The 26,138-nt window shown below is 51.1% G+C and overlaps 1 protein-coding gene across 1 annotated transcript in view; it reads right to left on the minus strand.

Annotated features, from left to right (window-relative positions):
- pkhd1l1.1 (PKHD1 like 1, tandem duplicate 1) overlaps positions 1–26,138 on the minus strand; it is a 38,607-nt gene that overhangs the window by 2,977 nt on the left and 9,492 nt on the right. Inside the window, exons 15-64 of the mRNA XM_028036645.1 lie at positions 25,677–25,831; positions 25,478–25,600; positions 25,232–25,337; positions 24,641–24,748; positions 24,342–24,506; positions 24,150–24,271; positions 23,764–23,896; positions 23,095–23,287; positions 22,292–22,428; positions 22,105–22,209; positions 21,813–21,998; positions 21,506–21,673; positions 21,231–21,436; positions 20,110–21,082; positions 19,255–19,503; positions 18,759–18,908; positions 18,421–18,595; positions 17,166–17,322; positions 15,679–15,835; positions 15,399–15,608; positions 14,775–14,904; positions 13,723–13,964; positions 13,177–13,313; positions 12,059–13,088; positions 11,338–11,529; positions 10,869–11,020; positions 10,634–10,793; positions 9,745–9,907; positions 9,555–9,643; positions 8,786–8,910; positions 8,481–8,610; positions 7,827–7,945; positions 7,175–7,304; positions 6,872–7,045; positions 6,250–6,353; positions 5,899–6,025; positions 5,701–5,822; positions 5,532–5,622; positions 5,296–5,444; positions 4,881–5,003; positions 4,692–4,803; positions 3,659–3,775; positions 3,423–3,588; positions 2,154–2,386; positions 1,921–2,085; positions 1,693–1,850; positions 1,481–1,616; positions 508–852; positions 289–440; positions 80–226 (exon numbers count right to left, since the gene is read on the minus strand). Coding sequence (XP_027892446.1) covers positions 80–226; positions 289–440; positions 508–852; positions 1,481–1,616; positions 1,693–1,850; positions 1,921–2,085; positions 2,154–2,386; positions 3,423–3,588; positions 3,659–3,775; positions 4,692–4,803; positions 4,881–5,003; positions 5,296–5,444; positions 5,532–5,622; positions 5,701–5,822; positions 5,899–6,025; positions 6,250–6,353; positions 6,872–7,045; positions 7,175–7,304; positions 7,827–7,945; positions 8,481–8,610; positions 8,786–8,910; positions 9,555–9,643; positions 9,745–9,907; positions 10,634–10,793; positions 10,869–11,020; positions 11,338–11,529; positions 12,059–13,088; positions 13,177–13,313; positions 13,723–13,964; positions 14,775–14,904; positions 15,399–15,608; positions 15,679–15,835; positions 17,166–17,322; positions 18,421–18,595; positions 18,759–18,908; positions 19,255–19,503; positions 20,110–21,082; positions 21,231–21,436; positions 21,506–21,673; positions 21,813–21,998; positions 22,105–22,209; positions 22,292–22,428; positions 23,095–23,287; positions 23,764–23,896; positions 24,150–24,271; positions 24,342–24,506; positions 24,641–24,748; positions 25,232–25,337; positions 25,478–25,600; positions 25,677–25,831 — 9,398 coding nt within the window. The remainder of the gene's footprint in view (positions 1–79; positions 227–288; positions 441–507; positions 853–1,480; positions 1,617–1,692; positions 1,851–1,920; positions 2,086–2,153; positions 2,387–3,422; positions 3,589–3,658; positions 3,776–4,691; positions 4,804–4,880; positions 5,004–5,295; positions 5,445–5,531; positions 5,623–5,700; positions 5,823–5,898; positions 6,026–6,249; positions 6,354–6,871; positions 7,046–7,174; positions 7,305–7,826; positions 7,946–8,480; positions 8,611–8,785; positions 8,911–9,554; positions 9,644–9,744; positions 9,908–10,633; positions 10,794–10,868; positions 11,021–11,337; positions 11,530–12,058; positions 13,089–13,176; positions 13,314–13,722; positions 13,965–14,774; positions 14,905–15,398; positions 15,609–15,678; positions 15,836–17,165; positions 17,323–18,420; positions 18,596–18,758; positions 18,909–19,254; positions 19,504–20,109; positions 21,083–21,230; positions 21,437–21,505; positions 21,674–21,812; positions 21,999–22,104; positions 22,210–22,291; positions 22,429–23,094; positions 23,288–23,763; positions 23,897–24,149; positions 24,272–24,341; positions 24,507–24,640; positions 24,749–25,231; positions 25,338–25,477; positions 25,601–25,676; positions 25,832–26,138) is intronic.

The raw sequence follows: 26,138 nt of genomic DNA on the forward strand, positions 1-26,138 counted from the left end.
GCCGCTAAGCTCACTGGCCTTTCCCCTGTTGGTGGTTTTTCTGTCCTGGTGTTCTGATCCAGGTGGCGGCTGACCTCACCTGGTTGTCCACGGCCATCAGAACCGGCTGCTGGAGCAGCGGACCCACCGCCTCTCCGGCCACCGGATCCCGGATCAGCAGCAGCCGCGACACGCTCGACAAGTAGCTTGCCTTGGGTTCCTCTCTGGACACGTCCTCTGCTGCCACCTGCAGGTGAAACGAGGTGAATCAGCTAAACTGTTGCCTCCGGCCCGGCCGATCCGACCCACCTGGCTCCAGCTGGGGTCCGAAGACGCAGGCAGCGGCGGGGTGATTCCCACGGAGGAGACGTAGAAGCCGATGGACTGGCTGAGGTTCCCGGACAGTGCCGCCTGACCCAGATCGTCTGTGATGTTCTTCAGCAGCTCAAAGTCTTCCTCACCTGGAAGAGCAGACGTCATTCCACCTGGGTTCCTCAGAGCGCTCAACCCGTTTATCGGACCACTGACCCGCGGTGCCGTCGGCGCTCTGCTGGACCGGAGGTTTCCGGATCTCCACCTCCACCGTCAGGCCCGCGGATCTCTTCCTGCGCCGCGCGCCGCCGCTCTCACTCACCACCCGGGAGACGCGGATCATGTTGGCGGGAATTCTGAGGAACTGAGCCAGGTTCTGGACCAGGCTGTCTCCAAAGAACTGGTTGTCTGTGAGGGCGGGCATGTTGAAGGCCAGAATCAGAACCGGGGCGGTCCTGATCTCCAGTGGACCAGAACCTCTCAGCAGAACCTTCAGCATCTTGTAGTCCCGGTCGAAGAAGTTGGTTCCCATGGAGGCGTTCATCTGAGGGACGAACTCACCTGGAGGCAGAGGACGGTCTGCTGTGATTGGACCGCATGGAGCCGCTCAGCAGAACCTCCTGCTGCAGCGGAACCTCCTGCTGCAACGGAACCTCCTGCTGCAGCGGAACCTCCTCCTGCAACAGAACCTCCTGCTCACTCAGACCCGTCTCTCCATCTTCTCTCTGCTCCCTCCCAGTTTCACTGCTGGAATCGTTCCTTGACTTTCCCTTCCTCAGCTCTATTCCTCTGTTGCTGTCAAACCTGACAGAAACGTGGCCAATAATTTGTAGCTTACAATGGAGGAAAGGTCAAAGGTCATTCTATTAGTTCTGACACATGAGAACTGATTTTTCTGGCGTCCTCTTCATATGGCTGCATTTTAATATTTCGTTTCGCTCCATTTGTTTGTAAAGTTACAGACGGAAATTTGCAGCAATAATTTTTGTTAATCTGAGGGACAAAACTCACCTGGAGGCAAATTTAGCTACATTTAAATTTACTCAACTAGCCGTAATATTTCAGTGCTTCGCTTGATTAGTTTGAAACTGACATTTATAAATGAATGAATTTTATGGTGAACACATTAAAAATGAACCCCAGACTATTTGTGTTCATTTTGACGGTATCTTTCCAAATGGCAGCACACCTCTGAACGCCGGCTCCCTCAGGATGTAGTCGGACCCGTCGTCGTTCCACACGGCGTTGCTCGGGGCGACCAGCCGGTTCTCCACGTAGACGTCCAGCCGCTGAGGGTTGGAGTAGAAGACGGACACCAGGACGCTCTGCGGGGGCCCAACACGGAGACAGGAGGTCAGACACGAGAACTGAAAGCGGCCGAGCGTCCAGAACCCAACCGACCTCAGACGGGTCGGAGTTGAGCATCAGCAGGCGGAGCTTCTGCGGGCTGACGCTGGTGAAGTACACGTCGAAGGCGTGTCCGGTGGCCATGATGCTGTGGAACAGAGACACTCGGCGCTGGCAGGTGTATCCTGCACACCAACCGTGATCCTGAGGGCCTGCGCCGACAACACACGATGAAAACCCGCCGTCCGCCCGACCGGCCAGGAAGAACCACCAGAACCTTACCGTTAATCAGATCCACGAAGCCGTCCCCCAGCACGGCCACCGGGGACAGGCGGCGGGTCTCCGTGTCCGAGTCCAGGCTCTCGATCGCCACCATCCGGTGATTCAGGCCGAAGCACTTGTAGCTTTGCCAGGAGCTCATGTAGGTGCAGTTTTTCCTGATGACCCCTGAATGCACCGCAAGCAGCCGTGAGAGGAAGGCTCGGCGGGTCGGGTCTCTCTGACGCTCTGCTTACCTTTCCGAGGCGCCACCTGCACCACAGGGATCCGGCTGCCGTTCAGGAACGTCAGCATGACTTTGGGGATGCGGTAGTCGCCCAGCCCCCGGCGGGGGTCTCCTCCCCACTCGAACTCAGACTGCGGCACCACGCTCCCCACCGCGCCCAGGAACGACCCGTCCAAGTCCTTCAACAAACTCTTCTTCTTGGCATCGCAGTCCATGTCCACACAGTCAGCCGGGTTCGCTTTGCTGACGAGCAAAAACACAAACCCACATCGGTCCACGAATCCAGGAAAGATTCCCAACATTCCCAAAGACTCGGTTCAATTGGCAGTAACCTGTTCCCCTCCTGGCCTGTGGGGGCGCTGCACCAAGAACCACTGAAGGAAACGACACAAAAACCTCTGAAGACCCTGAGAGCAACTTCCTTCTTCACCAGATGGAAACAAGATGGAGGCGTCAGATTTTTCTTTAGTCTTTGGCTGAAGACCAGGAGCCATTTCTGCTGCTAGCGCTAGGCTAGCATGTTAGCTGTGGTTGTATTTACCCAGAATGGCCAAAATTTGAGAATTGAGATGATACGCCACTGTGTCGTAACTTGGACATCCAAAATGGCAGACTGGTCACGGTTCAGGCGTTTATTCTGCTAAGAAGTACAACTACAACCAAAAATGATTTTCAATGTACAGTAAAGGTATTTAGTTAGGAAGAAATCGATTCCATCTCTAAGTTTTAATATAACAAAATTTGGTCTTCTAACAGGATGAAAAGTTAAATTATATTAATGATTTAATTTCTGTTCTATCCACAAATACTGCTTTCTAAAAATCACCGCCATCTTGAAAGTGAAATAATTTTATTTAGAGAGCGATTAAACGTAGCATCACAGAAAACTTCATGTTAACATGTAAGATTTAAAGTTTGTCTTTTGGTTTTACTTTCCTCAGTTTGACTGTTTTATTTGATCATATCATTTTGTTCCTAATGTGTCAAACTATTTTCTTTAGCTTTTCTACAAACATGAGAAAAAAACAAACATTGCCATAATGCCGCCGTTTAACTCAAAACGTCACATGCAGCAATGAATTGTGGGTAGTACACTTTGATAAGTCTCAGCATAAGCGAGAAAATGGGCGGGGCCAAAGCAGGAAGTGGACAATGTGGAACGCAGTCAGAACCGCCTCTGAAGAACCGGAACCAGAACCCAACCAGATCACTTCAACCAGAGGTCAGAGGTCACTTATCATTCTCACCAACCGGACCGGACGGTTGGGTCTGAACTCACCTCACATCAGGTCGGTGAATGAAGACCCGGGCGTCCTCGGTGCTGTCCAGCGTCCTGACGGCTGACACCTGCAGGGGGTGCTGCAGGTCCTCGTTCAGAGGGTTGGTCATGAACACGAGGTTCCGCTCCCCGGAGCAGACGTCACGGAAACCAACCAAGGTCGTGTCTGGAACGGAAGAAGCGGGACTGAGGAGGAAGTCCGATGAGACGGGAACAGGAAGGTTAGCGGGCCGGACCTGTGACCGTCATCAGGCCTTTGATGGCGTTGTAGTTCATGTTCAGGTGATGCGGTTTCGCCGGAGCCGTGTTGTGTTCGGACTGGAAGGTCGGCCAGCAGATTCCGGATCGACCTCCTGCGAGAACAGAGACAGGAAGTGAGAAGACTGCCGGAGAGTCTTCCTGCTCAGATCCTCCAACAGAACCAGAACCATCTGCAGGAAATCTTCTGGTTCCACTGAAACCCTGACAAAACCGATCAGAACCAGTCCTGGTCCAGATCTGGGAACGGCAGAAACTTTTTCTCCATTAGGAATAATCCTGACAGAAGCTCCTATAGGCTCAGTCACCGACCAATCAGACACCACTGCATGTTTCCATGGAAACCAGATGCATCGTCAACCTCTGATCCCTCGACGATGGCGTCAGGTTCAGTAGGTCAGCAGACTCCATGTCTGGATCCACGTTTTAACCCTTAAGGGGAGTTCTTCTCTGAACGGAGGCTCCGGACTGGAGACTGGAGGCTTCCTATTGGCTGTTGAGCTGCATGTGTATCACATGTTTCCCAAGTCTGTTTCTGATTGGTTAATGACCAGCAGGCGGCGACTGCTTCCCTCTGCAGCCGATTACTGAAACGCTAAAGTCACAATCATAAAACTAATTATTAAATGAACGGCCACTTTCATCTTTTTAAAATTTTTCCCCCGTAGAGTTTTTGCGGCGCTAGTGGCTCGTATCTTTTCTACAGCAGGCAGACAGGAAGGAGAGTGAGGAGAGGGGGGAAGACATGCGGCAAAGGTCGTGGGGACCGGGAGTCGAACCCGCGACGTCCGCGTCGAGGACTGAGGCCTCCAAACGTGGGGCGTGCTAACCCGCTGCGCCACCACAGCACGCCCCGCCATCTTCATCTTTAACATTCAACCGGATCTGATTTTCCCACCACAAACAGCTGCCAGTCGGTGAAACTCAGGCGGCCTGATGGGTAAATGTGGACGATCTGGTAGAACCGTGCCAGAAGCGGATCCGAGCCGCCCGGTTCTGACGCAGCCTCACCTTGCGGCGGTCTGGGCGCTCGGTGGGGAGACATGGCGACGACGTTGAAGTTGTCGGAGCTCAACGTGTCTGAACAGTTAAAGGCCGGGCTGCTGCCCACAATCAGGGAGTTCTGGGAAGAAACAAAAAATAGAAAACAAACTCCGACCACAGCGGCTGCAGGTGTCAGCCAATCAGGAAGCAGCTTACCTGAACGAGCACCGACTTATCTGCATAGGCATGAGACAGAGAGGGCGGGGCAAACACCAGCGGCATGATGCCCATCCCGTTGTCCACCAGCGTCACGTTGGAAACCACCACATCCATGATGACCTGAGGAAGAGATCAGACCGTGATTCTGCTTCCTGGGATTTAAGCCTCACATTTTCTGTTTTCATATTTTTAGATCAGATCTTGGAAAAACAGCCAAAACAAAATGGCTGCTGAGTAGAAACTGAAGAACTGATGATATTTTATTAAACTGAACTTTTCTGATAGAAAATAGGAAAACACCTGGTTTAACGTCTAGCAGCAGGAAGAGCAGAAACTCCTAAGCATCACGAGAAACTAACTACAGAGAGACGGAAAACTTCCTGCATCCGGATCCAGAGTCTGTTTTCCCAACCTGGAAGTAGATGGCGAAGTCAAAGGCCTTCCAGACAAAGAATCCCCGGATGAAGCTGCAGCCGGCCAGGCCGTCCTTGTTGAGGTAGACTCCGTACAGACCGCCGTGGGCCTCGTTCTGGACCCAGGCCTCGTTCGGGTTCTGGAAGCCTGCGGGAGCAGAGGAGTTGATCCGAACGCCGCCTTGCTCCAAAAGGAAACACTCTGGGAGGAAACGCTCCAGGAGGCGTTCCTTACCTGGGCACGGCTCGCCGTCGATGCGATACGCCACCCTCTCATATCCTGCCACGATGTTGTTCTGCAGAACCACACCGGATCCCTCGCTCACCTGGACAACAGAAAACACATTGGGAATGTTGGGAAGTTGAAAGTCCCAGCACCTGATGGTTTGTTTGACAGGAGGAACCTCGATGGCAGCATTCCACTGGAAGTTGAAGGGTTCTTCTCTGTCCTGATACGATCCGGGCCACAGTGACATCATCACCAGGTTCCTCCTCAGCATGATCCGATCGCCCCAAACGCGGATTCCTGCACACACGGATTGCCATCAACCTTCCAGAGGACCAGGAAGCGATTCCCTCCGCCCTGGATTACCCTGGATTACCTTCGCCCACCGTGTGATGGACAACGTTATCGTCGATGCTCAGACCCGCCGTCCCGAAGACTCCGATGGCCGGAGAGAAACCGTCATGGAAAGCACAGCCCTGGATGTACGAGTCGTTCCCTGAAACCTTCACATAACAAAACATTTTCCTCTCCTGAACAGCAGGAAATAAAGAAAGACCAGCTCTGAACATCTGGAGAACTACTGATCTGGATCGTTTTAAATTCACAGGAACAAGGAAAATGAGAAGAAGAGAGCGGGAAGTTTCAGATGCTCATCATGGATCAGAGGAAAAAGGACGGTCATTTCATCTGCTGCTGAGGTTTCCTTTCTACCAGAGTGTTTTCGCACCTCTCCCAGGTTGTGGAAGGCCACAGAGTACCGCGGGTCGTAGTAGTCGGTCCAGCCTTCCTGGCCGGAGCGGAAGAACTCCACATTCCTGATCTGGGCTTTACCTTTGGGACGAACAAGAGAGGACAGACTGAGGGCAGCGCTCACCACAAACACCATCAAAGGTCTCCATGTTTCTCTACTTCATCTTGACGGACCAGTACCGACACTTTCTACATCCTCAGAAAGTTCAATCAGTCAGCTCTAGATAGTGGGAAGTATTTTCTGGGTTCCTGAAAGTACTGTGCATGTTCTGGGAAAGTAAGTTCAAAGACATTCCATGGTAAGCTCTGGAAAGTCTTAAAAAGTACCAGAAAAGATTCTGAAACTTGAATTAAAATTTCAGAAAGTACTACATAATGTTCAGAAAGTATTGTACGAAATTCTAAAAGTTTCAGAAAGTGCAGTGAACCAGCTATGTGTGGTTTAGATGGTGATTTTCCTCCATGTTTGTCCGTTCTGTCTCCTTCAAGTGTGCCTGATCTGATCATGAGTTGTTGCTAGCAGCAGCATGCTAGCAGGTCGTTGTCAAGAACCTTCTTTAACCCTTACCACGCAATCGAAGCCTAAAGAAGCTGCGTACCTCGATAGCTGACTCCGCCGCTGGAGAAAGTTCCCACCAGCAGCCGGGCGCCGAAGGACTCCACCATCATGGCCGGATACTCCTCGCCGATGATCCGGATGTTCCGGCTCAGGAGGCCGACATCCGCCGCCAGCGTGTAGGAGAAGGACGACCCGGGGATGGAGTGGGTTTCACCTACCAGAACCAAAACCTATTAGAACCTGAGCCCAGAACCTGGCAGGAACCAGCAGACGGTCCGATCTCTGCTTTTGGTCCAATCCGAGGAAAGGGTTCATCATGTGAAAGGTTCTGAAAGGAACTGACCCATGTGAGTGTGGTCCAACGGATGGTTCAGGGTCAGGACAAGGCCGTCGGCCGACACAGCCGCGATCCGACGTTTCTCCGTCTCCGAGGCTCTGTAGCCGGAGGTGGAGACGGCAACCTGGTCTCCAACCTGAACAGCAACCAGACACAGTCAGGAGCCGGAACCGGGACCAGGACCGGAAACCAGAACCAGGACCGGAACCAGAACCAGAACCGGAACCAGAACCGGAACCAGAATTGGAACCAGGGCCGGGACACCACATAGAACCTGCTCAGAAATGGAGAGAGGCTTCTGGGTAATGTAGTCCTACAGACTGGCTCTGGTTGCCATGGTGACAGCATACCTGTCAGGTCTCCCGTACTGTCCCCCCCCCCAGACAGACAGATTCCTGAATTCTCAGGTCCAAACCTTGACAGGTAACAGCAGTCTGAGCCTGTAACCGTAGAAACCACCTGGACCTCCAACTGGGTCAGAACCATCAGCACTCCAAGCTGAGGAAAATTTCTCAAAGCTAAACTGGGATTATTTAAATCTGGGTCAGGAGAAGTCCAGGTTCCTGTAACCCGGTTGGACTGAAGGTTCTGATGGACAGGAGGAGGTCCAAGCAGAACCTGGTTCACAAAATTACGCGAACAGAACCGGCACTCTGACCTTCCAGTCGACGGGCTGCATCAGAACCAGCGAGTTGGACCCGGCGGCGGCGGTGGCGGCTAGCTTGGTGCGGTAAACGCCTGGAGGCCGACCGTACAGGTCCAAAGTACCGAACACACCTGCAGAACCACAGAACCACATGGGAGTCAGTCTGACGCTGACACGACCGGCCGGTTCTGACCCGCTCTGACCCGCTGCACATCCCAAACAGGCAGAACATTATGAGCCAGAACCAGAACAGTTTCTACTGAGCCTGTTAGTCAAAAGCTAACAGTGAGTTTATTTTTTAGTGTCACAATTTTAAACTAAATGTTCAGTTAACCAAATACTAACCTGTTTAGTTAGCAGTTAGCTAAACATTTAGTTTACTAAATGTTTAGCTAACAGCTAGCTAAGGTGTTAGCTTTGAGCTAAATATCTAGTTTTTAGATAGTAATTATCTCCAAACTAAGTATTTAGCTTGTTGATCAAATATATATTTTGAAACATTTCTAAATTATGAAAATAGTATCTAGGAAAAATTAATCTCTATTTTTTTTCTCTGACAAAATAAACAACCCAAATTATTTTTGACTTCCATTTATCTGGAACCGGACCAGAACCCGGCAGGTCCAGACCCGGTTCTCCGTGCGGAGCTCCGGCCCGGTTTCTCACCCAGGACCTTGGATCCCTGGTTGGGTCCGCCGGGCAGCAGCCAGTCGGGCGAGTCGTGGTTCCCTCGGAGCCGGATCTCCAGCCGACCCTGGAACGGCTCGCCGTCCCACCCGGCCAGCAGCCTGCCGCCCTGGGCACAACACCGGCACAACAGCCGTCACTTCCTCCGGACCGGACCGGATCGGGCCGGGCCGGCCCCGCGGCCACACGGCCCCGGAACAGGCTCGGGTTCCGATCGGGTCTGGCTGCTGGGCCGGAAGCGGTTCCGGTTTAAATCCGGAGCGGAGTCTGGTTGCCATGCCAACCTGGATGGAGACGTAGACGGCGTCGATCACCAGGGTTCTGTTCGGGGAGTCCAGAACCTCCAGAACCCCGGAGACGGTGAGCCTGCTGAGGGACGGCGTGTCTCGGTCCAGAACGACCCACTTCCCTGTCGAGAGAGCCGATCATCAGATCGATCCGATCAATAATCAGATTGAGCCCTTTAAGTGACACGAACTTTCAGATTCTGTTTCACTGATCGGATCAGTAACGAAATAAAACAACAAAATCCAATAAAATGAAGGAGCATCAGACTTTATTAGGAATATCAATAAGAACGATTTACGGATATGTTGTATCTCTAAATCGGATCATCATGGGACTAAAAAGTTTTAATTTTATTAACTCCAATAAACGCAGTGAAAAATGTAAAAATCATTTGGGTTGCTTCGTCTGTCATAAGGGAAAAACATGAGTCAGCAGAAAAAGATGAAAATATAATTTGAGTTTTGTTTTATTCTCAATGTCTTCCAATCCAAACCAAAAGTAGAAGGAAGTAAACCCGCTGGTGTCTTCTCCCCTTCACAATAAGAGTATACATGCAGGTGTGAAATATAAACGTTGGTTCCACCACAAAAGGTTCATTTCTTAGATTCTCATTTTCACCAAATTATTCATGTATAAATCAACGTCACAGTTTCAAACAAACTGATGAACCCCCATTTTTTTATTATGACATACTAAATAATGATGGCTGATGTATTTTCTGACTGCATAGGAACAGCTTTCCGTGACGCCGGGTCGGGTCGGTACCTGTAGGGATGACTGCATCGGCGTCATCTGCTGGCACAGAGAAGTTGTTCTCCGCAGAACCTTTCCAGAATGAAGCATCAGACCACAGACTGCAGAAATACACAGACACGCTGTGTTAAAAAGGCCGAAGCAGAACCGGCTCAGCCCGGTTCTGGTCTGCCGGGCTGGACTGAGGTCCAGTTGGACCTACATGAAGTCGTTGGGTCGGCGGCTGGGAACGGGAGCCGGCGTGGCCGGGGCTGGAGCCACGCACTGATGGAAGAAGCAGCGGTAGACGGCCAGGTTAGTCGTGACGTCTGTCATGGAGCGATCCACGCTGCTGTGGCGCCGGCGCCGGCTCGTCTTCCCGGAAACTGCAGAAACAGAACATCTCCTGTTTCAGCCCGAGACATCAGACGCTGAGGTCGTCCGTTCACTAAACTTTACTACAGAAACTGTGGACTTTACCAAGGGTTAGTCAACTCCAGTCAACTGGACGGAGATGAAGACGCGAGACAGAGACAGTCACCTACTGGATAGCAATAGCTTCGGCTAATGTTAGCTTCGGCTAATGTTAGCATTAGCTTCAGCTAAAGATAAATGTTAGCAACGGCTAACATGGACGTTAGCTTCGGCTAATGGTTGGAGTTAGCTTTGGCTAATTTTTTAATGTGTTTAGCGGTGTACCGTTAGCATAGCTAAGATTCTTGTTTAATGGCTTAGTGATTGGTGGCAGCGTTTTGGTTAGCTGCAGCTAATGACCGATTTTAGTCAAGCAGTATTTGATACTAAGCACATTCATCTAATAGGGAAAACCATGGTGACATCTTGAAAAATCAAACTATTATCAGTAAATATGGTTTCTTTAGTTCAATTATTTATGATTTGGCACCAAAGGTATTCATCTGTGACAAATATTCACTAATTTAACAAAAGTAACATTTCCTCCATGGTGGGCATCTTTACAACTGGCCGCCATCTTGAATTTTTCAGTGGCTAGCGCTTATTTTTCTTTTCAAAAAATCAATGCTACTTTAAACACGTGAAAGCTTGAATTATCTGCGGCACTGAGAGGTCAGAGGTCATAAAACGTGTCTGACTGAGGAAGAAGAGGTCGTTGGTGGTCTTGTTGAAGAACCAGTCTCCGTTGTCGTTGCCGCTGAAGCTCAGCGCCGCGGACGAGCCGTTCCTGTCGTCCAGGATGTGGAAGCTGTCGGGACTCTGGGTGAAGTTGTGTTTGATGATGACGAACTGATCCGACTGTGGGAGAGGAGACGGAGCCGTCAGGCGGAGCGGGCCGTGCCTCACCTCTGGACGGGTTTTGCCAGGTTTTACCTTGAAGCCGTAGAACTTGGCATCGTAGCTGATGTTGGTGATGTGGTCGGCGTTGTCGAAGTGCCAGTTGTACGTCTGTCCGGACGGCAGCAGCGCCATCCAGCCCAACTTATGGGTCATCCTCTTCTTCAGGTAAGGAACCACGCTGCTGCCTGAGTTCAACGCAACAACAGCTGTTACTGGAGCTACTGCAGGTCCCACTCGTTACCAGCAGATGGCAGCATGATGTTTATATGTAGTCAACATCATGTTGTATTATTTTAAATGGCTATCAATCTACTTTGTAATAGTTCTTAGATATACTGCTTAAAAAGCACATCTAGGGAAAAGTGCTGCACTTTAGCTTTAGCTTATGCTATCAGCATTAAGACACAAGCATGGAGTCTCTGATGTTCCTGTCAAGTAAACCTCATAAAGAAATCAAATAAAAAGCAGCAGTTGCCCCTGCAGGACGCTGAGGCCTCAGTACCATGCGAGTTGGTCAGGATGACATCTTTGGCCTGCAGAGAGGTCGGAGTGGGGTTGTTGAACGCTAGGCGATGGAAGTTGACGGTGTGGTCACAGACGGCTCCGGGGAAACCCACACTCCACTCGGCGCTGTGGGAACAGTGGGCCGGGTCCAGCAGGCTGCTCATCGGCACCACCTTATGGTCCACATTTCCTGCAAACATGGAGTTCACAACATCAAATGGATGATTCCTGGTATTTCACTCAGACCTTCTCATAACCTTTGGAAGGGGATTTCATCAACCATTCTGCCAGGTTTCTCAGGATCGGGGCTTTAGCTGAGAACTCCGAACATCTAAACACAGCGACCAGGCGGTCCCTGAAACCAGGAGAGGACCAAAGGAAGGTCAGACTGCCTCCAGCAGATGAACAGCATTTCCTGAAAGCTGCTACACTAAAGCTGCTCTGGGCAAAGCGGGACAGAAGGTCAAACAGCTGCTTAACAGGGAAGGAAAACCCTTTGCTTGGTGTACTGCAGCCCAACAAACCAGAAACCCAAACATCTTGCTTCTCTTCCCACCATTTCTCATCTTCAGACCTTCAGTAGAAAGAGATTATTCTATAAAAGACCTCCAACCATTGATGAAGACCACTTCAACAGATTACAGGAAGGTGTGGTTGCCTTGATGACGACCCTGAGCAGCTGCTGGTTGGACCAGAGGTTCAATGGCTGGGCTGTGTACCTGTGAGGGAGCCGTCTGTGTCCACCAGCTGGACTTCGTGCTCCCACCTGAATCCGGCCTTGTTGGGGGAGTTCCTGTACTGAATCCCGGCGAACCTGACGGCCCAGCCGCCGCAGCGATCTGTACAAGTCCCATCGATGGAGGTCACTCCGATGGCCGTGCAGTTGCTGCGGTTAAAGTTGACAAACTGAGTGTTGAGGACACTCATGCCGTCATCAAACGGCGTGATGACGCCCCGGCGCGTGCAATAATCGCTGCCCAGGCCGAGTTCATCCACGTGGGCCACAATGGTGCTGTTGGAGACCGTGGCGCCGCCGTCCTCCCCAAAGCCACTCACAGCCCACGGGAAGATGCGCTTGGCCTCGACCCCGGCCTTCTCGTTGTTGACCATGATGAAGTTGTTGAACTGCACGGCGCCAACGTTGACCCACTCTGCGCCTTTCTCGCAGTTCCAGGTGGTCAGGGAGTGGAAGACAGCGGGTTCTGGGGTTGTGGAGGTGCAGCGTCCGTCTTTCATGGGGAAGAATTCTTGGAAGATCCAGAGACCGAACCATCCCTGGGAGTGCACCGTGTTGTTGGAGAACTCGCCGAGGGGAACCCTCTTCTGGCAGATGTTTGGGTCGTACGACGGGCCGTCGGGGTTATTGTGCATGCGGTACCAGAAACCGAAGTGGGTTCCTCCTGCTGCGGCGTTGTGCCGGATGATGTTGTTAGGATTGGTGACCCAGTAGGCAGCAGGGGTGACGTCATCGTTCAGGAGGCTGGTGCTCTGTTTGACGAACACGGCCAGGTTGTACTGCAGAATGTTCTCCGTCTCGATGCCGTCCTCGATAAAGAAGGCTCCGCCCATTATGTCGTAGATGACGTTGTGCTCCACCAGCAGCCGATGGGTGTTGTGGATGGTCACGGCCCTGTTGAAGGTCTGGTGGATGGCGCAGCCCCGGACGTACGATTTGAAGTTGATGTCGCCCATCAGATGCCAGTGGATGGGGTACCGACCGAGCCTGAAGGCCTGACCGGCGTGGAAGATCTGCCAGAGCCAGAAAAGTTGATGCTCACCAAGACCAACATGGATTTATACGGTAGGTTAGGAAATCTGGAGGCTCTAGACATTTCACCTCAACATACTCCAGTCTGCCCAGAGCGAGGTTCTCTCCTGGCCTTGGAACGTGGAACATGATGCAACCACCAAACTGATCGCTGCCAATTTCCTCTCCAAACCTGCCTTGGAAACACGTCTGCGTGGCAAATTCACCTGCAGCGCCGGAAAAGACGAGATTCAGCCCAGAAAACCCAATAAGATGCCAACCGCACATTCAAGATGGCTGTTCCAGGTCTACAGCTAACATTTCAAATTTAAACTCATGCTGTCTGCACAGAAACATTGAGGCTGTTTCCCACCTGGCCCGATTGGGACCAAAACGGCAACATGTGATCCATTTTCAACTGTGGTTCTCTTTCTGACTGCACTGCGTCCAACCAAACCAGTTGAAGAACTTGTTCACACTCCAGTTCGTTTGCTCAGAAAGTCCAGTGTGATTGGTTGGACTCAGTTCAGTGGGAAAGGGAACTGCAGCTGGAAATAGAAGCCAACTTGCTGTTTTGGTCCCAATCGGACTGGGTTTACCGGACCATCAGGTTCTTTGATCCGGCCGGTCCGGCACCTGTGTTGAAGCCATCGGGACACGCGTCGACCCTGTCAGTCCAGTCGAGGTTCTGGGAGCCTCGGACCACGATGTTCCTGGTGAGGAGGCCCACCTCGGCCCGGGCCTCAAACACGGCGCCGTCGGGCAGCGTGGCGGACACACCCAGGTGGGAGAAGGTCAGCGGCTCGGCCAGGGTCAGAGTTTTTCCACCGGCTGACACGGCGGCGATGGTTCTCACCTCGTTCTCGCTCTGGCTGTGCCTGGAAGACCATAATCAGAGATTTCAACCGGCTGCTGAACACCGCACCGCACTCTGGAAGAAATAAGAACTACAGCAGAAACTCAGAGGGTTCTATGGGCCTCAGAACACAGGAACAAACAGAAACCGGTTCATGGAGGTTCTGCTCCCACCACAGCACTTCTACCTGCTTAAGGCCTTTGACTAGGCTATTGTAGCACCTTGTTCTGTTGGTGACCCAGTTTGGCTTCAGTTACTGGATTCATTTTGGACTCTAGAGTACTTCATGGTCCATTCAGTGACTGCTGGCTGCAGAACAAACCCACATTATCAACCTTCCTCCACCGTGCTGCACAGTTACCATGAGTTTATCTGCTGTGTCTGGTTCCCTCCATCTTGTCTCCTTCCATCCTGGCCCTCTGTCTCCTCTCTGGTCTCGTCTGTCCAGAGGACATCGTCCCAGCCGTCTTGTCCTCCATCAGGTGCAGCTCTGTTAATGTAAGACTGGCGGCCATCTTGTTTCCAGAGAGAAGAGGCTGATTCTGCCGGGTCGTTCTGACTTGTATCCTTTCATCTGGGATTCATGCTTCTTTATGTTTTGTTTTTTTATTATTATTATTTTCAATAAAAAAAAATTTATACTATTTTTTAGTATTTCAAACTGTTAGAAATAATAATGTTATTATCTTGAGAATAAGATTCTTCTCTGGAGGATGGCAGACCTCAGACGGTTTGGAGGTGACCTTTGACCCTTCCTGCCGCTGAGGCTGCTGGTTCAAATTTTAGTTCTTTTTTAACCCTAGAAACTTTGCCTGAGGGGCAGCACTCGTACCGGTGGCCGGTGGAGGCAATGACGATCTCTTCTCCAGGTTTCCAGGTCACGGCCTCCATCAGCGTCAGCGTGGCGGAGCCGTTGGCGGCGGTCTGGGCTAGATGTGTCCAGGTGACGGAAACGGGAATACCTGGAGAAACAGGTCGTCAACAATGACTTGTTTGAAAAGAAGGATGAGTTGTGATGGTGCTGGAGGTTAGAAAACTCAGATTAGTGCGAGTAACTGGGAGAGTAAATGTGGTCGGGGTTTCTAACAGTTTCCCTTCATGCAACACTTCAGACCAGAGCAGCAGATTTCTGCTGACCTGCAGCTAAACGCTGAACCAGCAGCATCTCAAGCAGGAAGTGAGAAACTGTAAAAAATCTGCGACATATGAGAAATAATCAAACTTTGTTCTGAATCTACATTGATTTTATTTTCCATTAAAGAGAAAATTCATATGAATAATATGAATAATGACAATATGTTAGAAAATATTAAAAATAGACGTTACTACATTCCCAGCCACTTTGGAGAAAGTGTCAAACTGCACCCCCTGCTGTCCAGGGTCAGTAATGGCACTGAAAGATGTGTTTTTATTATTTTATTGTAACATTTTAATAAGTCCTGCTGGGCGATCATACCATGGAGGTCTAAGACGCCCTCTCTGACGGCCAGCGTCTTGGATCCATAAACAGGAAGTTCAGGAGAGCGCAGGTGACCATGGAGTGTTATGATGGCCTTGTGCTGGAAGGGCGCCCCCTCCTGGCCAATCTGGAGCCGCCCTCCGTCTGTGATGAGGATGTTCTCCGCCTGCAGCTCCAGGTCGGCCTCGTCGAACATCAGCGTTCCTCCTGAGGAGAGCAGCAGGTTCAGCCCAGAGCAGATCTCTGCTTCCATCGGAGGAACGCAAACTCTGCCCACCCTGGATGAGGAGCATCTTCAGCACCGGCGTGCTGGCGTCCAGCAGCACCGTCTGACCTTTAGCGATGACAACCAATGAGCCGTGCTCAGGGGGGGGCAGGCCCCCCCAGGTGAACCGGGACGACCAAACGTCCACATACAGGAAGTTGGCCGCGTCCTGCAGAGATGCAGAAGACAAGTTTCTTCCTGCACAGCTAGTCCGGGTACTGTGTGTGTGTGTGAATAGAATAGAATAGAATAGAAGTACTTTATTCATCCCAGCAGGGAAATTACTTCGCAGTTACAGCATAGAGACAAGACACAATAACAACCACCACTGAGTAGTAGTTGTAGATAAAATATAAAATGCTATAAATTGTAAAAATATAAAATGCTGTTAATATAAAAGCAGCTTAGAGCAGTCCTTGCAAAGATTCAAAAAATGCAGATATGTATATGTAAATATATGTACAGCAGTGTGCCACAGTGCAGTTGTGCAAAATTGGACTGATTAGTGCAGAACAATGATTTAGCTTTTATTGTACAGTGGCAGGAAGGATTTCCTGTATCTGTCCCTACGACAGCGGAGCTGGAGCAGCCTATGTGAGAAGGTGCTCCGCTGTCTGTCCACTATGTGGTGGAGAGGCTGCTGTTTATTGTCCATAATAGACAGAACCTTCTTCAGTGTCCTCCTCTCCACCTCAGTTTCCAGGGACTCCAGCCTTAGTCCCAGTACAGAGCCAGCTTTCCTGATGATTTTGTCTAGTCTATTAGAGTCGCTGGCTCTGATGCTGCTTCCCCAACACACAGCAGCAAAGAAGATGGCGCCGGCAACAACACTGTGATAAAAGGTCTCCAACATCTTGCTGCACACATTGAAGGATCTCAGCTTCCTTAAAAAATAGAGTCTGCTCATCCCCTTCCTGCACTCAGCGTCAGTGTTAGATGCCCAGTCCAGTCTGTTGCCGATTACAACTCCCAGGTATTTGTAATCCTCCACCTCCTCCACCACTTCCCCTTTGACCTTTAGTGGCCGTGAAGGTATCTTCTTCCTTCTGAAGTCAGTCACCATCTCTCTGGTCTTACTAATGTTGAGCCTCAGGTGATTCTGGTCAGACCACTCCACAAAGCCGTCCACCAGTGTCCTGTACTCCCCCTCCCCTCCATCCCCTATACACCCGACAACCGCTGAGTCATCAGAAAACTTCTGTAGGTGACATGACTCAGAGTTGTACTGGAAATCAGTGGTGTACAAGGTGAAGAGAAAGGGAGAAAGCACAGTTCCCTGTGGAGCTCCTACGTCACTGACCACCACATCAGACAGGACACTGCCCAGACGGACAAACTGTGGCCTGCCTGTCAAGTAGTCAGTCACCCAGGAGATCACTGAGTCGTTGACACCCATCCTCCGCAGCTTCTCACCCAGCAGCAGAGGCTGGATGAGAAGCTGCGGAGGATGGGTGTCAACGTGTGTGTCAACGTGTGTGTGTGCATGCTCGTGCAGTTACCATCTTGGCGATGCCATGGTCTCCGATGCTGACCCTGACCTGCGTCTCCTGAGAGCGCTGCTGGGGGCTCGTCACGCAGACGATGTGAGTCACGTTGGAGGACTGAACGTCGCACGGCGAGCCGCCGATCGTCACGTTGACGACGTCCAACCTGGAGCTGAGAGACGGGAGACAGGGGACACGTTGGACAGGACATGTCCTCTCTGTTTCAAAGATCAAATTAATGGAGATGGAATCGGCGATAATTAAGATGTTAATTTCAGCAAATTAATCGAAGGTGGGGAAGAAAATAATTTCTATATTGTACACAGGATTGGAAAATTTGAAGAAAAGCAAAACAACATACAGGAAATGGGGAAAAGAGGCTAACTGGGGGCTAACTGTGAGCTAACTGGAGGCTTTCACAGGAGAACTGGGAGGAGAAATGTGGGCAACAGTGGAGAACATCTTGTTCTCCTTCCTGGAGAGAGTTTGGCTGGAAGAATATTGTAAGATATTTCGTTACATCAGCACAAAGAAAATACCAAGATACAAGATGTTGGAGGCAATGTGGGTCAGACAGAATGGGTCACTGGGATTGTGCCTACATGGTGCCCTATTGGCAGGATCTAAAGAACCGTATGGATCAGGTACTGAGGGTGAATATTTCATTCACGTTTGATCATCTGTACGGGAAAAGAGACGGAAAGGTTAAGAAGAGCAGCTGATAAATAAATGTACAGGATTATGATGGTAGCAGGCAAAAGAACATCACTAGGAAACGGCTGAAGCTCCTTAAAGGGAAGATCGGTTCGACGTAATGAATATATTTACATGATGGAAAGGCTGACTTTTTCCACCAGATTAGAACCTGGAAAATGTAAGAGTTATTGTCAGGATGTTATTTCACCGTGGAGACCAGACTGTTGAATAAACTGAGGGTTTGAGGTTATAGAGCTATAAGCTGTAAATAGTTTGCTTACAGATTTAAAATTGTGATGAGTTGGAAGAGAAGAACGGACAAGAAAAGCTCATTCAGATGTTTTTAAATTAGTCAGTGAGAACAGCAGCGTGGTTTGGTCCACAGCAGGTACAGAATGTGTGCAGCTTCTCTTGGATGGTATGTATAGATTTTAAAAATAATTATCAAAATAATTATCAATAAAATTAGCAAATTATAAGAAAAATGATATTCATTAGATATTAACATGATAATAAGGTTATGTATTGTCATGTTATCAACAAAATAAATGTCATTATTATCACAGAGCTTCACCTGAAGCCTGAGCCACTGATGGTGAGCCGCGTGCCGCCGGCCGTCCCTCCTCGCCGCGGAGACACCTGGGAGACGACGGGGGTCAGGGCGGCCCGGTAGGTGAAGCCCTGAGAGACGTTGACGGCGTCCAGCAGGTTGAGGACGGAAACATGGCAGCCGACCGCCGGGTCAGAGCCTGAGGACAGACGGAGACGGAAGTCAGGGACACACACGGTCCGTCCAGGGGCCGCAGACGGCCCCCGCGCCACACTTTGGACACCCTGAACTGGGCTCCTCTTTAATGCAGCAGAGCCACCTTAATGGCCATGAGGGTTGCTATGGTAACAGCGGGAGCTGACCGTTGTTGGGCGGAGACAGGCAGAACAGGCGGGAGGACGAGGATGCTCCTCTGAGGACGGGACAGTCCCGGTCACAGATCAGAACCCTGGAGCCGGTCGGATCGAACCCAGAACCGAAGACGGAGAGCAGAGCACCGCCACCGAAACTCCCTGCAGCGCCGAGAGAAAGACACAGGTCAGAGAAAACTGATTTAATCTAAACTGATTTAATCTAAACTGACTTAATCTAAACTGACTTAAATAAAACTGATTTAAGAAAACTGCGAGCAGAGCGGACCTTTTCAGGTCTTCCTGTTTGAAACTCATTTCTGTCTTTGATTTCTCATCAGAACTGGTTCTCATTCTTCTAATTCTGTTCTTTTTTACTCAGGCTTCTCATTTCCTGCCTCCATTTTTATATTTTGTCACATCCCCCGTGGTTTTAAATCCATCAGCTAACATTATGTCCTGCTCTGGTTGGTTCCACCGTCAGTCTCCGCTCTGGTTCCGTCCTCACCCTCGTTGGGCTGCATGCCGTTGAGCGTCAGCTCGTATGTGAACTCCACTGCTGACTGGGCGTGACCTTTGACCCCGTGGTGCAGGACGACCGGATAGGTGCCGCCCGGTTTGCTTCCTGTCATGCAGCGGAGCTGGGAGTCGGAGATGGCCGACACGTTGCAGGAAACGCCGTCGATGGTGACGGAGACGAGCTCGGGGTCGGAACCGAACCCCGATCCGCTGAGCGTGATGACGGCGCCGCTCGGCCCTGCAGGAAGCAAGAACAGCTCAGACTGAGGTCAGTGTTTGGTTTGGACTAGGACTTTCCAGCATTAATTTCTAATCACACAGATTTAATGCCTTAAATCTTTAACACAATTAAACAAATTACGTTTTTCTGACATACAAACACCCCAAGTAGGAACCTTTGTATTCATGTGTTTCTGGTACGCCTGTAAATCTGACACACAGCTACATCCCCTAACAGCAGCAGCTTCTCTGGTCCACCAGGGGTTAATTCCTGATTCTGGACGATCTGATTGGACGATGGAAACTCTACGGTTCTGTTAAAGTTGTGCTAAAAAGCGTTAGTCCAGCACTTAAGCTGTGCTAGCCTAAAATAGCATCTAAATGCTAATAGGTAGCAGCTAATGCTAACATGAAGAACAGATTATAAATGATAAATGTCTCTGTTTTGAGTTCATATGACTATTTATACAATAAGTTAGCAGCAAAATGGGTTTTTCAATTGAAAATATTAATTTTATTAATGCATATTTCGATTAATTGCAATCGTTTTGGAATTTTTGTGGATCATTTTGGATCATTTGGGGCCGTTTCTGGTGCTGCTCCTGTGGGTCCAGTGTGTATGTACCGGTGTGGGGGCTGATGGCGCTGAGGACCGGGGTGTGGGCTGCAGAGTAGATGAAGCTGAGCAGAGGGAAGGTGATGGCGAACACCTGGACACTGACGGTGGCCGGACCCTCGGGGTGAGCGGGGCTGAGGCAGAGCAGCGTGTCTGGAGTCTCGTCTCGGATGCTGCAGGGTCTCCCGCCCACCACCACGCTGGTGTTCCCCGGAGCAAAGCCGTTCCCGGTGAGGACAAGCGGCGTCCCCCCGGCGAGGCTGCCGGCACCGGGCCGCAGCGCGGCCAGCGGGCGGCTGCTCAGGGTTGGCTGGCCTGACGCCAGGCCTCTGCTCCTCACCAGCAGCCGGACGGGATGGTCTCCGGCCGGCAGCGCGCCGACCCGCACCGTCACGTTCCCGTCGCTCACTGCCGCCGCCCGCAGTGGCGTGGAGCCCACCAGGACGGACACGTCGTCCACGATGCTGCCAAAGCCGGAGCCGGAGACCAGGACGTCTGTCGGGCCACTGATGCTGCTGGGCGAGACGCCGTTGACACTGGGGGTGACGGCGGAGGAGAACCGGAAGGAGCAGAGGGAGGAGCAGGAGCTCTGGATCTGGCCCAGGTGGAACACCACGTCCCCGGAGCGCTCCGCCGACGGCATCGTGTCGCACAGGATGTGGGAGTAGTTCAGCGTCACGACGCTGCAGGACACGCCCGCCGCCGTCACGCTGCCCTCAGAGAAACCCGAGCCGCCGATCTGGAGCCGGGTGTAGCCGGTGGTGCTGCCAACAGGGGGCGCCACCGAGTCGACCACCGGCAGGACCACGAAGCGACGCTTCAACTCATCAGACACGGCGACGACGGCGGCACCCAGGTTGTTGACTCTGACGGAGACGGGCAGAGCGACGCCGACTGGAAGCTCTGAGCTGGAGCCGAGCCGGCAGCTGATCCCAGACCAGGAGCTGTTGGTCACATGACACGGCTCACCGCCACCTGTCACCTGCAGGACCATAGGATGGATGATTAATTGTCAGAATAAACGATTAATCGTCAAATAATCGATTATTCCATTGATTTCTAAAATAATCAAGAGCCGCGCCATCTAAAGAGGAGAGCTTCCTGCCGTAGACGCCCATGACCCTGCTGACCTCGTTAGCGCAGGTGACATCACTGAAGCCTTGTCCCTGGATGTGAATCAGCTGGTGGTAGGAGCCCTGGTTGGGGGAGATGGAGCAGACGGTGGGGGTGGAGCAGGCGGAGAAGCTGAAGGAAAGACCGTCTGAAGTCTGATTGGCCGGTGGGCAGCGTGTGGACGCCACGCAGTCTGCTGATGATCTGGAGACTCTGGGTGAACCTGCAGCCAGACCTTCATCATCAGCCTCCTCATCTTCCTCTGGGGCGTCTTTATGTCTCAAACATTTACCTTCTGGCAGATATCTGGCCAGAACGCCTCCCACTCTGATGGAGACGTCGGCGTTCTTGTCCTCCCGACTCATGACCTTCACGACTCCCTGCATCAGGATGGAGGAGCTGACGTAGCCGCTGCTGTAGTAGTACGTACCGGGGACGGTGAAACGGTAGCTGAAGAACCCTGAGCAGGAAGTTTGGAGATGATCCGGGTCACAGCGGCAGACAGACGGCATGCAGAGGAGTGAAAAAGAAAACTAAAAGAAGGAAAGGCGGAGCAGTGAGGACTCATCAGAATCTGTTCTGTGTTTTCGTGTTTCTACCTTCAGCAGTTCGAGCCTCGCCGCTGTTCAGAGTTCCTCCTTCATACTGGGAGCCGCTGGGCCTGGAAACGCTGAAGACTCGGTACCCGACGCTCTGGAAGGCGGGTGCCTCCCACTGCCACCTCACTGTGTCGCCAACAAACACTCGCAGCGAAGACGGGCTCCACGCGTATCCCGGTCCATAAGCTGCAACACAGACACACATATCAGACACACACATTGGTCCCACCTAGACCTGCGGAGCTCCAGGTCCAAAAGGTTTTCGTTCCAGGGGGAGGGAGAGAGAACCTACTGAGGTGGGAGCCCTGGTTGGTGACAACGTGCGTCTTCTCCTCTGACTGAACGGTGCAGAGCAGCTGGTTCTCCGAGGCAGACGCCACCTCACAGGCTCTGCTTCCTGTCGCACACCGAGCGCCGGACGGGTCATCAGTTACCTGGCCATCGCTGCTGCAGCAGGCGCCTTACAGACTGACACTCACCAACAGAAACCTGGATGTTAGCCGTGTCGTTGCTGAAACCGGAACCAGAAACTGTCAGCGTGGTTCCTCCCATCAAAGAGCCGGTCAGCGGGGAAATGCTGTAAACTTCCAGGATGTATTCGATGTTGGCGTTGATGCTGGAGAGAAGGAACTGTCTGAGTCAGGACGATGATTAAAACACACATTTGGCTGCATTTCTGGAGGACTTTTAGGGAATTCAGCTGCTCCAGAGAGCGATGCACAGTACAAGGATGTTTCACTGCTGATGTCCAGGACACAAGAACTCAGAAATATTCCCAAACTACATAAAAAAATATTTGTACTTAATAAATTTGGTCCCTTATCCCCATCTCCATCATCCCTCATCTCCTCTCCTTATATACTTCATCCCTCCTTACTTCAAGAATCAAGCACTTCTTGCCATTAATGGGGCTTACGGTCGTAACACTAACTGTGTCAGTTAATGAATTAAAACTAATTAATTTAAAGTTAATTTAGCTTCTTTTACATTTACTGAGTATTTAAATATTATTTTCAGAGTTGATGATAAACCCAAACTTCTCCAAAGTAAAAGACGATGAACCTTGTCATTCCTCTCTAGTCCGACTAAGAACTACTTCCTGTAAGCAAACCGTTTAAGTTACTTAATAATTAAACATAAACTGGATCCAGTGATTTTACTTTGAGCTGATGTTTGCGGTCGGCCGAACGAAGCTCTCTAATATCTTCATAAAGATTGGTTTTACTTGGAGGCAGGCTGCTAGTACTGCAGGTTGAGCTTGGATCAGAACCGGTGTACGTACCTTGCCTGGGGGAACCCTCTGTTCCCCACCTGCACCTGCACCTGGTAGACACCAGGGGGCAGCACAGGCAGACGGCAGCTGATCCGTGTCTCGTTCCACTGGGTGGTGACGCACTCTTTCGCTCCAACAAACACAGCGCTGTCGTTGCTCCGGCCTCCGAGGTTTGAACCCTGGATGGTGAGAAGCTGATCTCCTGAACAGCAGAAGAGGAAACCGATCAGACTGAATTCTGATGCTAATCGCTCTGTTAAGACGCCATGTTGGCATTAAGGCGCCATGTTGGCATTAAGGCGCCATGTTGACATTAAGGCGCCATGTTGGCATTAAGGCGCCATGTTGGCATTAAGGCGCCATGTTGGCATTAAGGCGCCATGTTGGCATTAAGGCGCCATGTTGACATTAAGGCGCCATGTTGGCATTAAGGCGCCATGTTGGCATTAAGGCGCCATGTTGGCATTAAGGCGCCATGTTGGCATTAAGGCGCCATGTTGGCATTAAGGCGCCATGTTGGCATTAAGGCGCCATGTTGGCATTAAGGCGCCATGTTGACATTAAGGCGCCATGTTGGCATTAAGGCGCCATGTTGGCATTGTACTGCAGCAGCAGCATGATGCTTTAAAGCCTTCCTCCTCCTGCTGCTCCTCCTCCTCACTAGAGAGCAGGACTCACCCGTCACAAAGGCTGTCTGAGGATTCAGGCTCCAGATTTGAGCTGTGAGGTCATCATCGTAGGTGAAGGTGGTGTTCGCTGTCTGGCTCATGTTTCCCACCGTTACCGTGACAACCTGTAACCCCGCAGTTCCCTGGAAGAAGAGACATCATAGCAGCGCAGCTGGTCTAACTTTAAAAGGACCAAACAGTCAGCCTTGTTTGACTCCATGTCTCACTGTGTGATGATGAGACACGGTTAAGTTCTCTGTCCGATTAGATGTGAAGCTGTTCTGGAGACGCATCGGGTCAGTCAGACCAGCTTCACCTGCTGCTGAAATCGGACACAAACCACAAAATCCGACCGGCTCTCAAGCCGAGAAACTCCCATCGGACGTGAAAACTTACTGGAGGGGTTCTGCAGGTCAGCTCGGTGTCGGCTGCCTGGATGACCTCGCAGTCCTCGCCGCCGACCGTTACCGTGGGGACGTGTCCGAGGCCGAAGCCGCTCACCGTCAGAAGGGTGCCGCCTGGGCAGGAAGTCAGAGGCAGAATGAAGACGTTGAAGCTCCAGGTGGGCGACAGTCAGGTGCCACACACCTGCAACGCCTCCAGAGGTCGGCGAGAGCGAAGACACAATGAGCAGCTGCGTGAAGTAGAGGACGAGGTCGGCGGCGAAGCGTGCGTCGCCCAGAGACGGGAAGTTAACAGACACTGGGTAGCTTCCTGCGCTGGCTCCGCCCACTCTGCACACCTGAGAGGAAGCTGGTACACATCAAGCATCAGTTCAGTTATTGGAGACAGAATCAGAAACAAACCATTCCATATGCCCTATAGAGGTCCAAACGTGCCAAAAAGAAGCCATAACTCCTCGTCTGTTGCAGGAAGCGTTTGCTTACCTGTGACCTCTTCAATGACACACCTGGAGCTTCCCACCATGATGGAAGCATTTTCCGAGCTGAATCCGGTCCCAGTGATAGTGATCAGTGTTCCCAGTCCGTCGGATCCTGGAACGATCAGGAATATTAGTCCAGGTGGAAGTTTCTTTCCTGACTGGTAAAGTTGCTAAGATCTTCTATTCACATTTCCGAAGACCAGGAAGACTTGGTAAAAATCTGGGAATTATAGAAATTTTCCGGGGAAAGAGATTTCCCATCAAAGTAAACTTTGAAGCTGGATCAAGAGAAACCAAAATGGAGCCGAAGGAAGTTTGGCTGTTAGGATTTATGTAATGACTTATGTAATGTATTAATGACTTTATTCTTGTATTATGTCCAGTCACTGTCATACAACATTATTCTCAAAATATTATGACTTTTTGCTCATAATTAATTTTTTTTTTACTTTTTATCTTTCCAATGAAAAGTTATTTTAGAATTTAAAGTATATTTAAGACCAGTCAGAGGTAAATCTGCTCACTGTCCGTGTTTTCCTGATCCTCCATGTGACTCTGGAGCGCTGAGATCCCGCCTGCTGCTGCAGGGACTCACCTTGAGTCGGGCTGATCCCCGTCACCACCGGTGTCTCCTCCTCCGACCAGCGGAAGCTGCAGCGTCCGGAGCAGTTGGAGGGAATGCCGTTGATGTAGACCTCCACCTGCAGAGCAGCACACCTGTTCTGAAACGCTTGCAGCTGGTCAAAGCGATCAGAGTTTAATGTTCCCTGAAGGCCCAACAGTCAGATCACAGTAGGTGAACACAAACAGGCTGAAACAACCAGGTGAGCTCCGGCCGTACCTGCGGCTCCGCTTCCCAAACCCGGAAAAAGTCCCCAGTCAAGCCCAGGGTCAGCAGCCCTCCCTTCGCCTTCTCCCGGACCACGAAGTTCACATTGTTCCCGACGACCGCCGAGTCGTCGACCTGGAGGGACATGAAGAACTCGTTCCTGCTCCGGCTTCGTGTTTCAGGCAGATTTTACGTACAAGACAGATCAGACCTTCATGAGCGGCTGGGCTCCAGGCCTGGTGAGCCAGGTGACCCTCCACTCGGGAAGCCTGCAGGTGCCCAGGTCCTCCACCTTCACCTGGCCCACCCCGGGGACGCCCTGCAGGGCGAACTTCAGATCCTCTGCGCTGACGTCCACAGGGAGGCCTGGAGTCACACGGGAGACGCCTGGTCAGCATGGTTAGACTGGTTAGCATGGTTAGAGTGGTTAGCATGGTCAGAGAGGTTAGAGTGATTAGCATGACTAGAGTGGTTAGCATGGTTAGACTGGTTAGCATGATTAGACTGGTTAGCATGGTTAGACTGGTTAGCATGGTTAGACTAGCTGGGGTGTTTAGCATGGTTAGCAGGAACCACATTCCAACTACAGCATGTTTTTTTTTCAGTCCGGGAACAGATAAAGGGTTTGTATTTAATCTGCTGAGGAGAACCAGATCAGTAAATAATTTAAAGT

This window comes from Xiphophorus couchianus, chromosome 13, assembly GCF_001444195.1.
Source record: "Xiphophorus couchianus chromosome 13, X_couchianus-1.0, whole genome shotgun sequence".
In the NCBI taxonomy this organism is placed as follows: domain Eukaryota; kingdom Metazoa; phylum Chordata; class Actinopteri; order Cyprinodontiformes; family Poeciliidae; genus Xiphophorus; species Xiphophorus couchianus.